This window comes from Callorhinus ursinus, unplaced genomic scaffold (assembly GCF_003265705.2).
Source record: "Callorhinus ursinus isolate GAN/ISIS: 27379988/994484 unplaced genomic scaffold, GSC_fseal_2.0 scaffold2, whole genome shotgun sequence".
NCBI classification, from domain to species: Eukaryota; Metazoa; Chordata; class Mammalia; order Carnivora; family Otariidae; genus Callorhinus; species Callorhinus ursinus.
Genome location: NW_027397064.1, coordinates 64,228,555 through 64,243,663, shown reverse-complemented (window position 1 = coordinate 64,243,663; position 15,109 = coordinate 64,228,555). Strand labels below are relative to the sequence as shown.

Genomic DNA, 15,109 nt, shown 5'->3' with positions numbered 1-15,109 from the left:
TATCTCCTTGAGGGATAATTTTAAAAAGTGCTGAAAAATGTTTCCTGAAAGCCCTAGTTAATTGAGAAAGCTGCAAGTAACAAAGCCATTAAGTGAAAACCCTGGGCTCAAATTGCAATCCTTTACGAGAATTTTCTTCTGAAAGGGATTCCCCAAAGGGGGATCAGAGAAATGAGATAACTTGCCCAAAGGCGCACAGCTAATTTGTGATGTAAACTGGGACACAGAGCTCCTGACTTCCAAACCTTTTCCTCCTGTCACGTATTCGATTTCCGTGCTTCGATCTCTTTGCTCCGGAGTTGTAGCTGTAGGGTGACCCTAGACTACACTGCTTGGGACAGTCCTGGCTTACACTTGCTTTCTCAGAATAATCATTACCAGTGTTCCCTTTTGCCCTGGAAATTAACCCTCAAGTGTTGTTCTCTTTCACTTTCAAATTGTGGATAGTAAATTTTATGGTTTGCAAATATTCGGAAATTGTGATATTCACACGCTGACACTGTTGCTGTTGCCATGTCACTATTTGCATTTATAATTAGTTCCATTCTTTGATGAACATTTGCTCTGTGTATGTTCTTACCTCCTGAGAAAACATTCCACAATATAAAATATATTTTATGTCATTATGAACTGTAATTGTAAAAATTTTTTATTGGAGCTACCAGGTACTAGTTTCTGCCCAATATTTTAGGAACAGGTATATTTTCTGTCACTTGACTGCTGTTCTTTTAATAGTGTTCAGAAATTGTTGAGTTTTCACTTATTTTCTCTTCTTATTTCTGCGCCAGGTTGTGGTCAATGCTCTTTTAGGAGCCATTCCATCCATAATGAATGTACTTCTGGTTTGTCTGATCTTTTGGCTAATATTCAGTATCATGGGAGTAAATCTCTTTGCTGGCAAGTTTTATCATTGTATTAACTACACCACTGGAGAAATGTTCGATGTAAGTGTGGTCAACAACTACAGCGAATGTAAAGCCCTCATAGAGAGCAATCAAACTGCCAGGTGGAAAAATGTGAAAGTAAACTTTGATAATGTAGGACTTGGATATCTTTCTCTGCTTCAAGTAGTAAGTAACCACTTTATTATTCTCTGTGATGTATTATTAAAATGAATCTGAAATCGTCTCTCTCAATATTTGCAAATACATACTTCCTCAAGCCCATCTGCCTAGATTCTTTCTAATCAGTGCTGAACTCTCTTTTCTGCATCACGCTGGAAACTGGACTGCTCTACAAAGTTTATGGTCTTTCAGACTAGGCATTAGCTACCCCAGCACCAGTCCTTGGTTACTGAGATTTCTGTGTAGGTTGCCACTCTTTTACCCCATCCCTACTCTGAGCAAAATAGAGGACCTGGCCCTAGTGTGGTGTTGGAAAAGCATGTGTGTGAAGGAGGAGGAGGAGTGGTAGATTTCTGGACTCCTCAGCTAGCAGACAGTATCAAACCCTCATCAAACTTTCATCCACCCGATCTCCACCACCCCCATAACCAAATTCTCACCTTACATCTGTCGCACAGACGCCTACTCTGATCCCCACCTTTCCTGCCTGTTGTTTGAACTCCTTCCAATAGGGAGATTGTGCTCCTGAAAACAAAAATCGTCTACCAAGTCTATGATGTCTATTATAAATTCATAAAAATCCATTCAATTTCTTAACTGACCACTCTCTGAGATGATCCACCTGCATGATATCTAACGCTATATGAATATAAAGGGAAAGGACAGATGCTGAGGCTCTAAGGAGCTGAAAAAAATGTATAAAACTTGTTCTTAGGTGTGGTGTCTGCACAAAAACCACAAATATTTAAAAGAGTAAATTGCAGTTGAATATGTTTGTTTTCAGATTAGGCAACTACTTCATCTTATGGAATAATTGGCTCAAAATAGTATAATCAACAATATGGAGATTTTTCAAGAACAAATCATGATTAGTGATTGGTGATAATACCAAAAGAATAAGAATGGAAAGCATTAAGATCAAACAATGCAACATATTTTTCAACTGGTGTGATACTATTTTATCAAATTTCATGTTATATTCTTATAGGTATATCAGAGTCAAAGATTGTTGATAATTGCTTTTATGATAGCATATTGTTATCATCTCTCATGATTTAATTATAGATTTATAGAAGAACATAGAGTTGAAGTATTTTCCATGCATCTATTACAAAACTTTGCCCAGATTTTAAATACTAACCCCAAACTTTCATATACCTGTTTTTGAATGATTGAATTGGTCAATCTGATACTTAATTTCTTTTCTAAAATTATAATTTGTGGGGGAAAATTAAATGGTATGAATTTTTTACAGGCCACATTTAAGGGATGGATGGATATCATGTATGCAGCTGTTGATTCACGAAATGTAAGTCTTTTTAGAGGGAAGATTGTTTAATTTGATCCAGTGACTATTTCTACAGTGTTGTAATTTGCTAATAAATAAAACAATGGGTCAATTTATAGATTTATATTTATATTTATAGAAATTTATATATATATATTTATAGAAAACATCTGTATTACAAAATTTTGATTTGAATGTTTTTCTCTGCTCACTGTAAATCTTCTAACACATCTTTTCTAGTATCTAGCGTGGCACCCAGCACTTAAAATTTTGTTGATTTTGCAAAATGAGACATTTTATTTTTGGCTCTGATAGTTACGGACATTAGTGCATTAGAAGCCCTCAATCTGTACATGCACTTTCTTCGTCTGTCACAGATTTCTTCCATCTTTTTATCTTCCCTGGAATAGGCAGAATCTGGCTAATGGTGGAAAAAAAACAAACAGAAAACTTTACAGTGTTTTTCTCTGGGAAGTGAGATTTTGTGATAGAAGGAAGGGGCCTTCACAATCTGCCTTAGACACCTCAGCACTTTTGAAAATTTTGTAGTTTTCATTAATTTTTCACTATTTAACAATGGGGGAGGAAATCACATTAAAAAAAAGGAGATTGGCTTCTGGTATATTGCCAGAGCATAGTAATTAAATTTGAAATGTTATTTTCCTAGCACCAATAACCAGGTGGTAACTGAGGAAGAATTCGAGTTGTTGGGTTTTTTTTTTACCTTATTAAAAAAAAAGAGAGAGAGCGAGCATGAGAACTAAAAACCCTGCATTGTATCTCTGTGAGTACAATCAGGAATCCCAGTCATGTGCTTTTTTGAATAATACTAATAACTTACTACTTATTACTACTCACTCTGCTAACAGCTTTCTTACACAATCCCATTTAATCTTAAATAACAACGTTACTGGGTGGTTGATAATTAACTCCATTTCACTATTGAAGCAAAGAGGCTCAATGCGTTAAGTGGTAGTACGTGTTTTTGAACTCTGACCACAAACAATGGGCTCATGACCACTTTCTTCTACAGTACTTTCCTACCTGCTTTGCATAATTCATTTAGAGTTCTCTCTGCCTTCCCTAGCAGCAGCTTGATATACAACTTTCTTTTGGTTTCTTCCTTAGTAACTTAGCGGACAATAGCTACATAATTCCTCAGCGTTCAAGCATTTTACAAATGATGAAATCCAAGTGGACACTAAAATTATGAAAAGTTGCTCCCTCTTAATCTCAGTAGTTATCAGAGAAGTGCAAATTTAAACCACAACATGGCGTTAACTATACATTTACCTCATTGGCAATATTAAAAAGTATGACAATACCAAGTATTGTCAAGGATAAAGAGCAATAATAACTTATGCAGTGCTGACAGGGCAAAATGGATAAATATTTCTTTTAAAAAGTTGGGCATTATCACATTAGTCAATAAAATTCAAGATATTCTTTCACCTTGCAATTTCATTTTTAGCAATATATCCTACAGAAACTTGTGCACAGGCATAGCAGAATCTAAGCACAAGAATGAACATAACTTTTTGAACTAGCAAAAACTGGAAACAGCTCAAAAGTAGTAAAAATGGACAAATAATTGAATGTTATGCAATGATGAAATGATATATGTATACAGCATACAGAGCAATGTGGATGAATCTAAAAATATAACAGTTATAACAAATGTATCCACTAGACAAAATATAGACAAAACTAATCTTACTGTTCAAGAATGCATACTTAAGTGTTAACTCTAAAGAAAAAGCGAGGAAAGAATTACCATAAAAGTCAGGATAATGTCGCCTCTAGCAGGGATTATAGAGTTTATATTTGGGAAGGATGTATCAAGGGTTTCTGAGTTCCTGGCAATGTCCTGCACGGTGAAATTCACTTTATAACAATTTATTACTACATTTTACACTTATGGGCTGTGCACTTTTCTGTATGTATTGTATTTAATTTTAAAATGTTTAAAAATATCATTTTATATCACTGTTCACTGTATACACATATAAATGAAATAAAAGTCTCATCAAAGAATAGGTACTTTTACAATATTTCTAACATTTTCCATTTTACTCTATTTCATTAGAAAAACATATCATGTTGGCCTTTATCCTCTAAATTGATTTCATGAGACACAGTGGGTCATTACCTGTATCCATTACCACTGTGACTGCTTAACTGAATTGGTTAGAACAATATCCTTTGAGACCTGAGCTATAGATTACAGCCAAAGCTCACACCAACTGTCACTCTTTTTTTGACCACAAGTGTGCTGGACAAGACAAGGCATCATTGTTACAGAACCCGTGCCTAGAGCCTATAGACTCATTTTCAGAAGGGCATGATCCTACAGAGGTACCCATATCCACACATAAAATAATAATTCTAACCTATGAAAAGAAATGTGTAATAGAAATCAAACCTTTACACTCAGCTATTATAATAGGCCAGGCACTATTTCTTTAAGCACTTTTCATATATTAATATATTTAACCTTCTCAACCACCCTATGAGGTTAAGGTTCTATTATTTTCATTTTACAGTTGAAAAAAACCAAATCAAAGAGACTAAATCTTAAAGATTTTAACGTAAAATAGTGTAACGCAAACATCTCTTCTGCAGGAAGGGGAGATCCTCACTTTGCATGCCCTGTTGGGGGACTTTGCCTATAAGGGAAAGTGCATTCATAATCTAGAAATTTATTGGGTGAAAATAATTTTAATTATCTAGACTTTTCTATGAGTTGTTTCACTTTGTCAAGTCAGTGAATGGTCTTGCAGGACTCTTCAAAAAGCATGTTAGATTTGATGTTTCATAAAATCTGTTTAATGTTTGATCTTTTATTTTCCATTTCTAACAGTTGAGATATGCTTTGAGAATTGAAAATTAGCTGATATCTTTTTTATAAAACAAGTAGTAGTTCTAATAGTTATCATTACTTAATATTTTGTAGGTAGAATTACAACCCAAGTATGAAGACAATCTGTACATGTACCTTTATTTTGTCATCTTTATTATTTTTGGTTCATTCTTTACCCTGAATCTATTCATTGGTGTCATCATAGATAACTTCAACCAACAGAAAAAGAAGATAAGTATACTAAAACTTCATCTTTATTCTAAAATGTGAACTAAACATCTCACACTGGTTCTTTTTGGCTCTAAAATGTAATCAGCTAAATAAAATTCTGAAATTGTTTTGAAATATTTAATCAATTGTAAGTTTTTAAGTAATTGTTAATTCAGATAGCATGTATTGATATTTTCAGGATAGAAATATGACTGGTAAATAGAGAATAATTTATAGATTGAATACATGCATCTATCTCTGTAAATACAAAGATTGGCAACATTAGAATAGCACTTGGAAGCCAATTTTCACATAACTAATGAAATGGGTTTTATAGCTAGCAAAGAACATGATTTTAACAAATTTTGTTTTTATTTCTTTACTTTGGAGGTCAAGACATTTTTATGACAGAAGAGCAGAAGAAATACTACAATGCAATGAAAAAACTGGGCTCAAAGAAACCACAAAAACCCATCCCTCGACCTGCTGTAAGAATAACATGCTTTCATTCCCAGCAAGATCTATGTTATTTATCACTTGCACAGTCCAGATTGCCAGATACTAGTATTTTTATGAATTTGCAAAACAAAAGTTTTATCTTAGCCTAAGTATATGTGTTTTATATGTATATCATATGCACAAAATATATAATATAGGTATTATAAATAAACATAGAAAATATATGTAAATAAAAAATTTCAGACTTATATGCCAATAGTATTACATAGAATTGATGTCATTGAGGAGCTTCTAATAATGTAGAGAAGAAAACATATGCATACATACATTGTGTGGAAATATTGAATGTTCACAGAGTGCAGTGGGGACCAATTGGATACAATCTCAGATATTGGTACATTTCAGATATGCCCCATTTTCTATCCAGCTCTGGTGATTAAGTGGAATCATTAATGAAACAAGTCACAGGTTTTGTTTTCTTTTGGTTTTAAAAACATTTCATATTTTCCCCTAGCATCTTGCTTCTAAATCTGATAACATCATTCTCTTCATGAATTTTTATGGAGATTCCAGTTGTATATTTGCCAGTAGCTGCTTGGTTGCTGCAGAAATTGTTGTCAGGAGGCGAAGAGCCCTTTAAGAGAAGGGCAGTGCTTGTGTGAAGGCCCTGAGGTAGGAAGGCCAGTAAGGCTGGAATACAGAGAGTGAGGGCTCATTGGGATGTGTTGAGAATGAAGAGGTTAGGATGGGCCACACTTTTCTGAGCTTTGTAGGCCATGTTCAAAAGTTGTCTTTATTCTTAGAGCAATGGGAAACCATTGAAGGGAACCTGGTCATTTTCAGTTTTGTAAAGATCACTCAACCAGTATTGATAGGGGCAATGTGTATGCTTTGTAGACTTATTTTGGAGCTGTTTCAGAGATGACAGGTGGCCTGAACCAGAGTGGTGTGGAGATGAATAAAAGTGGATGGATTTGTGAGCTGTCACTGGAGTGCAGTTAAAAAGTTTGTCTATTAATTGAATATGGGAGACAAAGAAGGACCCAACAAAGAGAACCTACAAGTTTCTGCCATACAAACTGGATGACTAGTGTCATGCAGGATATGAAGAAGGGACATGCATGGAGAAAAAAATTGGAGATGCTAGCTTGCAGAATCTGGCAATCAAAAGGAGATGGGGAAAGAATGAATATTTAGGAGTAGTAAAATAAAGTTTCTTAAGATTTGGAGAGAGATTTAGGTTTGAAGCAAAGCAAGAGTTCTGGAGAAGAAGAGTGTGAAGAGAGGGAATATAGAATAAAGTCACACATAAAATGTGGCTCAAGAATAGAATGGTCTAGGTTAGATTTAGAAGTAAGAAGGACTGAGTCCTCTGATGAATATGGAGTAATATATAAAAAGATATATGTGAAAAGTCAAGATAATATGAAATGCAAAAGGAAGTAGAAGAGTTTCTTTACACTGATTTCGATGCTCTCAAAAAAGAATAGAGGGCAAAAGAATAGAATATTTCTGAGAAGTTTGGAACTATCCTGGAGCAAGTGAGGGATAATAAAGGATTCCTCATCACCGTCAAGGGCCCAGATGAAGTGAGAGAACATAAATCTTTGGTGAACAAGACTGCCAGGGTTACGTAGCTTCCTCCAGCATATACTACATCCTGGGATTTAAATTGGAGATAGCGATTAGTGACTGGGGATTGGAGTTGTACATCAAAGTGACCCACTGGAAAACTACACGGGCAGAAAATCTAAGGAACTTTTTATTGATAAAAAGCTTCTGATTTTAAGCAGTTTTGAACCTACTACACTCTAGGTGCTATATCTATGAGAAAATGACACTGCTCTGTCCTGGCAGAGCCTCCAAATGACTAGAAGAAAAAATTAAAATCAAATAAACAAGAGCAAACCATTTGCAATACAGTGTCATCAGTTTTATGACAAATGTAAACATAAAGTTTTCTGATTACACAGAGTGCTTAAAACTTAAAATTGAATTCAAAGTCACCAGAGAAGGAGTGAGAGAAGTCTGTTTTAGGACAAGGAGACAAGATAAAATGATACAGTAGAATCTGCAAATTTTATTAAGAGGGATAGGAAATATGAAGGGTAGAAATAAAAGAAACATAGCCAGACTTGGAAAGGTAAGCTACAGTAAATAAGAGCTAAGAAAAAAAGGTTTGGAACTGGAATTAGACACATTTATCAAGTTGAAGGAGGCTCTTGAAGGAAAGACCCAGCTGAAGCAATAGAAGTCCAGTCCAGCAGCCAGATACCTACTCAGAGAAAGAAACATACAACAGACAGGTGGTGTTTGATGTCCAAGAATTTCCATAGGGAGTAACTAACGGATGTCTCTCAACTGAGAGAGATCAGAACACTAGTACAGAGAATCCAGATGGATAAACATGTCAGAATCTGGGAAAGTAGCCTGCAAAGTGTATAGGTAACAGACCATCAGCGTTTCTAGTTAAGAAAGTAGAGGACAGCCTAGTGGAAGTTAAGTCAGGGCTTGAGCCCTAGAAAGCCTGAAATACCAAGCAGGGATAGGTAAAATTGTACAAAACAGGGTCCAAACTAGCAGAACTGGTAAGGTGAGGACTTAATTTCATAAACAAGACATAAAGCCCATTAGTGCTTGGAAATAAGGTCCAAACTGAATAGGGCAAAGCCTGAACATCTGACTGTGGACTATAACTTTTTAAAAGATTATTATATTCTTACAGAAGAGTTACCCACATTTAATTTCACCAAGCTTTCCATTATTGCAAAATCTGGCGTAACCACAGATCAGTAATCAAAGCTGAGGCATTAACCTTGGTACAATACCATTTAAATAAAATACAGAACTTAATTGATTTCACCAGGTGTTCCACATATGTCCTTCTTCTTGGACTATAATTTTTTAAAACATCTTCCCAGATGAAACTTAAGATGCTCTGGCTTTGGGGAAAGACGATAAAAGCAGAAACTAGAAAAAAATAAACATGAGAGAAAAAGCCGGAGAAGTATTTATTAGTTCTTTGAAGTTTACTTTGATACGCACCTCCAAAACAGGGGATAACAAAGATTTGTTATAGTAGCAAATATTGGCTGACCGTCTATCGTACACATGATGATGTTATGGGCACTGAGCATACAATAAGTGGTTCTTAAAGTCAGTTTATAAAATCTGATATCATGAACAGTATAACTAAAATACATTTGAAAAAATTTGTATATGCCAATATACAAAATGTTCTTCCAAGTATTAAATAAACATGGTGTGTTTTTATAAAAGCTACATTTTCATATTGCTATGTTAGAAGCAGAGAAGTCAAATTTGATTTTTTTTTATGTTCCTAAGTGAATTTTACGTATTCCTTGTTCCAGAACAAATTCCAAGGAATGGTCTTTGATTTTGTAACCAAACAAGTCTTTGATATCAGTATCATGATCCTCATCTGCCTCAACATGGTCACCATGATGGTGGAAACTGATGACCAGAGTCAGGAGATGACAAACATTCTGTACTGGATTAATCTGGTGTTTATTGTTCTATTCACTGGAGAGTGTGTGCTGAAACTAATCTCTCTTCGTTACTACTATTTCACCATTGGATGGAATATTTTTGATTTTGTGGTGGTCATTCTCTCTATTGTAGGTAAGAAGAGATGCTTTTACTCAGTTAAAGAAGTTAGTGGTAAAAATTTGTTTAAAACTGTGGAAGTGTTCCTTACTAATCTTTTTCATTCATCCCAAAATTTCAGATAAAAGCCTAATAGTCCATTCTTCAGTTTGTCATTTCTCTTGTTGCATGCTGTGCATGAAATGATGTGTAAAAAAAAAAAGATTTTATATTTTCAGCTTTCATTTATCATCTTGTCTCATTTCAGAAGACAATAACTGCAATTTGTCATAACACTCCTATAGTCACTCAGACTCCTGTGGTATAGACAAGTACTGCTTTGAATAAATAATTCACACACACACATACACACAAAAATTATTAGAAGTAATCACATAGTCCAGAAATAAGCTATTGAAAATTGGAATAGTTTGCATGTGTGTTTACATATATTCACACATAAATAAACTTCATCATACCTTTGGATTCAGATAGTTCCTATGGTTTGTAATATTCTTTCTCCAGAAGTAGCCATTTTGTTCAAAAAACTAAAACAGACTCATTTTCATTAATACATATTAAATGGTTAGGTATAGGGCATTAAATGAGGTGCTGGCAGTAAATATAAGAGATTTAAGACAAGGTTCTGCCTATTTGAGAAAAGAAAACATATATAGAGAGAAAAAAGTAGTATTCCACTCTTTATACTGCTTTCTCTGGTGGACTAGAACACTGAAACAATGTGCCACTCTGATCCTATGAGGTGGTCATATAGTGATTAAAGGATGAGACTCTGGACCATACAGATCTGGCCTGGAGCTTCCCTATTTTCACTACTTACCAGCTCAGTGACCAATGGCAAGTTACCTCCAATTCCTGGCTTTCCAGGGAATATTTCTGTAAAGTGTTATTGTGAGAATTAAATGAGATTATGTAAGTAGATGCACGTAGTAGCATGCCTAGAACAAAGAAAAGGCTCAGAAAGTACTAAGTTTAACAAAAACAACAACAGAAGTAGATACTATCACCATTTAGTGATGTGGAAAAAAAGAGATAGGATTCAGTCACAAGTATGTCTGTCTCCAAAGCCTGGATTCTCTCCTGTCCATCATTCTTGCCACCTTGCAAATAAAACGGATCATAACCGTCTCAGGATAAGAACTCCCATATTCCAATCCAAAAATCACAAGCCTTGTCCCTTAGTTCTTATGCCAGTACCAGAACTGGTATTTTTTTTTTTAAGATTTTATTTATTTATTTGACAGAGACACAGCGAGAGAGGGAACACAAGCAGGGGGAGTGGGAGAGGGAGAAGCAGGCTTCCCGCCGAGCAGGGAGCCCGAGGCGGGGCTCGATCCCAGGACCCTGGGAGCATGACCTGAGCTGAAGGCAGATGCTTGACGACTGAACCACGCAGGCGCCCTAGAACTGGTATTTTAGAACTACAAATCCACTCCTTTGCTTGGCCGCCATATACTTTGTGACATCTTTAGGCCTTCAGTGGTTGAATCTTTCAGTAGATGCTTTTCTCGAACTAGGAAAAATGACCATTGAAACCTCAGTTAGCATAAAAGGGTTAATGTTATAACAACAAACATCAGTTTCATTTTGCTAAACAAATACTGCAGATTGTGTGTGTATGTGTGTATGTATACCTAATTCTTATGTCCACATTTTGTAAAACTAGTGATTATCTAATCCATGTAAATTTGTATTCACTGCTATTAAATATAACACTATTTTTTGTTTTTGTTTCTTGATTTTCCACAGGCATGTTTCTGGCTGAGCTGATAGAAAAATACTTTGTGTCCCCTACCCTGTTCCGAGTGATCCGGCTCGCCAGGATTGGTCGAATCTTGCGTCTGATCAAAGGGGCCAAGGGAATCCGCACGCTGCTCTTTGCTCTGATGATGTCCCTTCCTGCCTTGTTTAACATCGGCCTCCTGCTCTTCCTGGTCATGTTCATCTACGCCATCTTTGGAATGTCCAACTTTGCCTATGTCAAGAGGGAAGTTGGAATTGATGACATGTTCAACTTTGAGACCTTCGGCAACAGCATGATCTGCCTGTTCCAAATTACCACCTCTGCTGGCTGGGACGGATTGCTAGCACCTATTCTTAATAGTGGACCTCCAGACTGTGACCCTGAGAAAGATCACCCTGGAAGCTCAGTTAAGGGAGACTGCGGGAACCCATCTGTCGGGATTTTCTTTTTTGTCAGTTACATCATCATATCATTTCTGGTTGTGGTGAACATGTACATCGCTGTCATCCTGGAGAACTTCAGTGTTGCTACTGAAGAAAGTGCCGAGCCCCTGAGTGAGGATGACTTTGAGATGTTCTACGAGGTTTGGGAAAAGTTTGATCCCGACGCCACCCAGTTTATAGAGTTCGCCAAGCTCTCTGATTTTGCAGCTGCCCTGGATCCTCCTCTTCTCATAGCCAAACCAAACAAAGTCCAGCTCATCGCCATGGACCTGCCCATGGTCAGTGGGGACCGGATCCACTGCCTCGACATTTTATTTGCCTTTACAAAGCGTGTTTTGGGTGAGAGTGGAGAGATGGATGCCCTTCGAATACAGATGGAAGAGCGATTCATGGCATCGAACCCCTCCAAAGTCTCCTATGAGCCCATCACAAGCACTCTGAAGCGCAAACAAGAGGAGGTGTCTGCTATTGTTATCCAGAGGGCTTATAGACGCTACCTCTTGAAGCAAAAAGTTAAAAAGGTTTCATGTATCTATAAGAAAGACAAAGGCAAAGAAGGTGACGGAACACCTATCAAAGAAGATATCCTCATTGACAAACTAAATGAGAATTCAACTCCAGAGAAAACTGACATGACGCCTTCCACCACCTCTCCACCTTCCTATGACAGTGTGACCAAACCAGAAAAAGAAAAATTTGAAAAAGACAAATCAGAAAAGGAAGACAAAGGGAAAGATATCAGGGAAAGTAAAAAGTAAAAAAGAACAAAGAATATTCCATTCTGTGATCAATTGTTTACAGCCTGTGATGGTGATGTATTGGTGTCAACAGGACTCCCACAGGAGGTCTATGCCAAACTGACTGTTTTTACAAATGTATACTTAAGGTCAGTGCCTATAACAAGACAGAGACCTCTGGTCAGCAAACTGGGACTCAATAAACCAGGAAAACAGCATTGACAGGAGGTTTCTGTTTTCACAACCAGCTGACACTGCTGAAGAGCAGAGATGTAATGGCTACTCAGACTATAGGAACCACTTTAAAGGGGGGAGGGAAGTTAAATTTTTATGTAAATTCAACACGTGACACTTGATGATAGTAATTGTCACCACTGTTTATGATTTAACTGCCACACCTGCCATATTTTTACAAAATGTATGCTGTGAATTTATCACCTTTTTTTTTTAATTCACAGGTTGTTTACTATTATATGTGACTATTTTTGTAAATGGGTTTATGTTTGGGGAGAGGGATTAAAGGTAGGAAATTCTGCGTTTCTCTATTGTATAACTGGATATATTTTAAATGAAGGCATGCTGCACTTCTCATTCACACATGAAAAAAAATCACATCACAAAAAGAAAGAGTTTACTCCTTGTTTCAAGATGTTTTTAGATTTTTGAGGTGCTTAAATAGCTATTCATGTTTTTAAGGTATCTCATCCAGAAAAATTTTAATGTGCCTGTAAATGTTCCATAGAATTCACAAGCGTTGAAGAATTGTTTTATTTTTACATAATCCATTATATGTACATGTATATATGTATATATGTACACACACACCATTACATAGTCATTCAGAGTCCTGGCAGCATGACTATCCCATTTTTGATAAGTGTCCTTTGGCATAAACTAAAAATATCCTATCAATCCTTTTAAGAAACTGAATTGACCAAAAAGCACCCCCCCCACCACTTTATAAAGTTGATTCTGCTTTTTTCCTGCAGTATTGTTTAGCCATCTTCTGCTCTTGGTGAGGTTGACATAGTATATGTCAATTTAAACAATAAAAGTCTGCTTTGTAAATAGTCATTTTACCCAGTGGTGCATGTTTGAGCAAACAAAAATGATGACTTAAGCACAGTATTTATTGCATCAAATATGTACCACAGTAAGTATAGTTTGCAAGCTTTCAACAGGTAATATAATGTCATTGGCTCCACTGTAGTTTGAAGCTGTCACCGCTGCATGTTTCTCTTGCCCAGGCTGCTGTATCTTATTCCTTCCACTGTTCAGAAGTCCAATATGGGAAGCCATATGTCAGTGGTAAAGTGAAGCAAATTGTTCGACCCAGACCTCATTCTTCATGTCATTAAGCAATAGGTTGCAGCAAACAATGAAGAGCTTCTTGCTTTTTATTCTCCCAATCTTAATTGAACACTATGGTAAAAAGCCCGACTGTACGAACATGTTGCAAGCTGCTTAAATCTGTTGAAACTATATGGTTAGAGTTTTCTAAGAAAATATAAATACTGTACAAAGTTCATTTTATTTTATTTTTCAGCCTTTTGTACATAAAATGAGAAATTAAAAGTATCTTCAGGTTGATGTCACAGTCACTATTGTTAGTTTCTGTTCCTAGCACTTTTAAATTGCAGCACTTCACAAAATAAGAAACAAAGACTAAGATGCAGTGTAGGTTTCTGCTTTTTTATTAGTACTGTAAACTTTGCACACATTTCAATGTGAAACAAATCTCAGACTGAGTCCAGCATTTATTTGCTTTCAAATAGTAATGCCTTATCATGGAAAGAGGCGTAAGGAAAGATCAGTTGATATTCTTGGCATTGCTTGGATCAGATGTTTCCACCTAGTCTTTTTATTTAGTAAATCGTCAGTCTTTTCCAGTGTTTGTTTACCCAGATATATCTTACTCTTATTGACCCGTATGGCATTAGAACTGTATCAGTTATGATCTGGGACCCAAGTTTGTTTGTTTGTTTTCTCACAAAGCCAGGTAGTGAAATTATATTACCAGTTACAGCAAAACATTTTGTTTTTCTTTCACAAGCAACATTAAACATAGATTCTTTATACTAAAGCTATTGACTTGTAGTGTGTTGGTGAAATGCATGCAGGAAAATGCTATTACCATAAAGAACGGTAAACCACATTACAATCAAGCCAAAAGACTAAAGGTTTTGCTTTTGTTTTGTATTTAATTGTTCTGTCTTTGTTTCTATCTTTGAAATGCCATTTAAAGGTAAATTTCTATCATGTAAAAATGATCTATCAGAAAAAAATATAAATGTAAAGAATACACATTAAATATAATAATTCATCTTTAAATTTTTTCATGGAATGGAAATCAATTAAGAAGAGTGTATTGGATATCTAGTTTTAATATTGGCCAAAAATCTAGATATGGTATTGGGTAGAGTACTGGAAAGTTACAAAAATTAATAAAAAATTGACTAACATTTTAAGTTGTGTGTCCTTTCTCCTTCCCATCTACTGTTTTGTTTTGTTCTCCTTTTCACTTTAGTTTCTTTCCTGTGTATTCTTTTTTTTTTTAAGACTTTGTTTATTTATTTGACAGAGAGTGAGAGTGAGAGAGCAGGAGAGCGGCAAGCAGGGGGAGTGGGAGAGGGAGAAGCGGGCTTCCCGCGGAGCAGGGAGCCCGATGCGGGGCTCG

At 35.9% G+C, this 15,109-nt stretch overlaps 1 protein-coding gene across 4 annotated transcripts in view; it reads left to right on the top strand.

Annotated features, from left to right (window-relative positions):
* SCN2A (sodium voltage-gated channel alpha subunit 2) overlaps positions 1-14,894 on the top strand; it is a 138,402-nt gene extending 123,508 nt beyond the window's left edge. For all 4 annotated transcript variants that reach the window (XM_025852866.2, XM_025852874.2, XM_073883077.1 and 1 more), the window contains exons 22-27: positions 789-1,070; positions 2,320-2,373; positions 5,306-5,443; positions 5,806-5,910; positions 9,253-9,523; positions 11,258-14,894. In XM_025852866.2, coding sequence (XP_025708651.1) covers positions 789-1,070; positions 2,320-2,373; positions 5,306-5,443; positions 5,806-5,910; positions 9,253-9,523; positions 11,258-12,453 — 2,046 coding nt within the window. In that variant the 3' untranslated portion in view covers positions 12,454-14,894. The remainder of the gene's footprint in view (positions 1-788; positions 1,071-2,319; positions 2,374-5,305; positions 5,444-5,805; positions 5,911-9,252; positions 9,524-11,257) is intronic.
* The last annotated feature ends 215 nt before the right edge of the window (positions 14,895-15,109 follow it).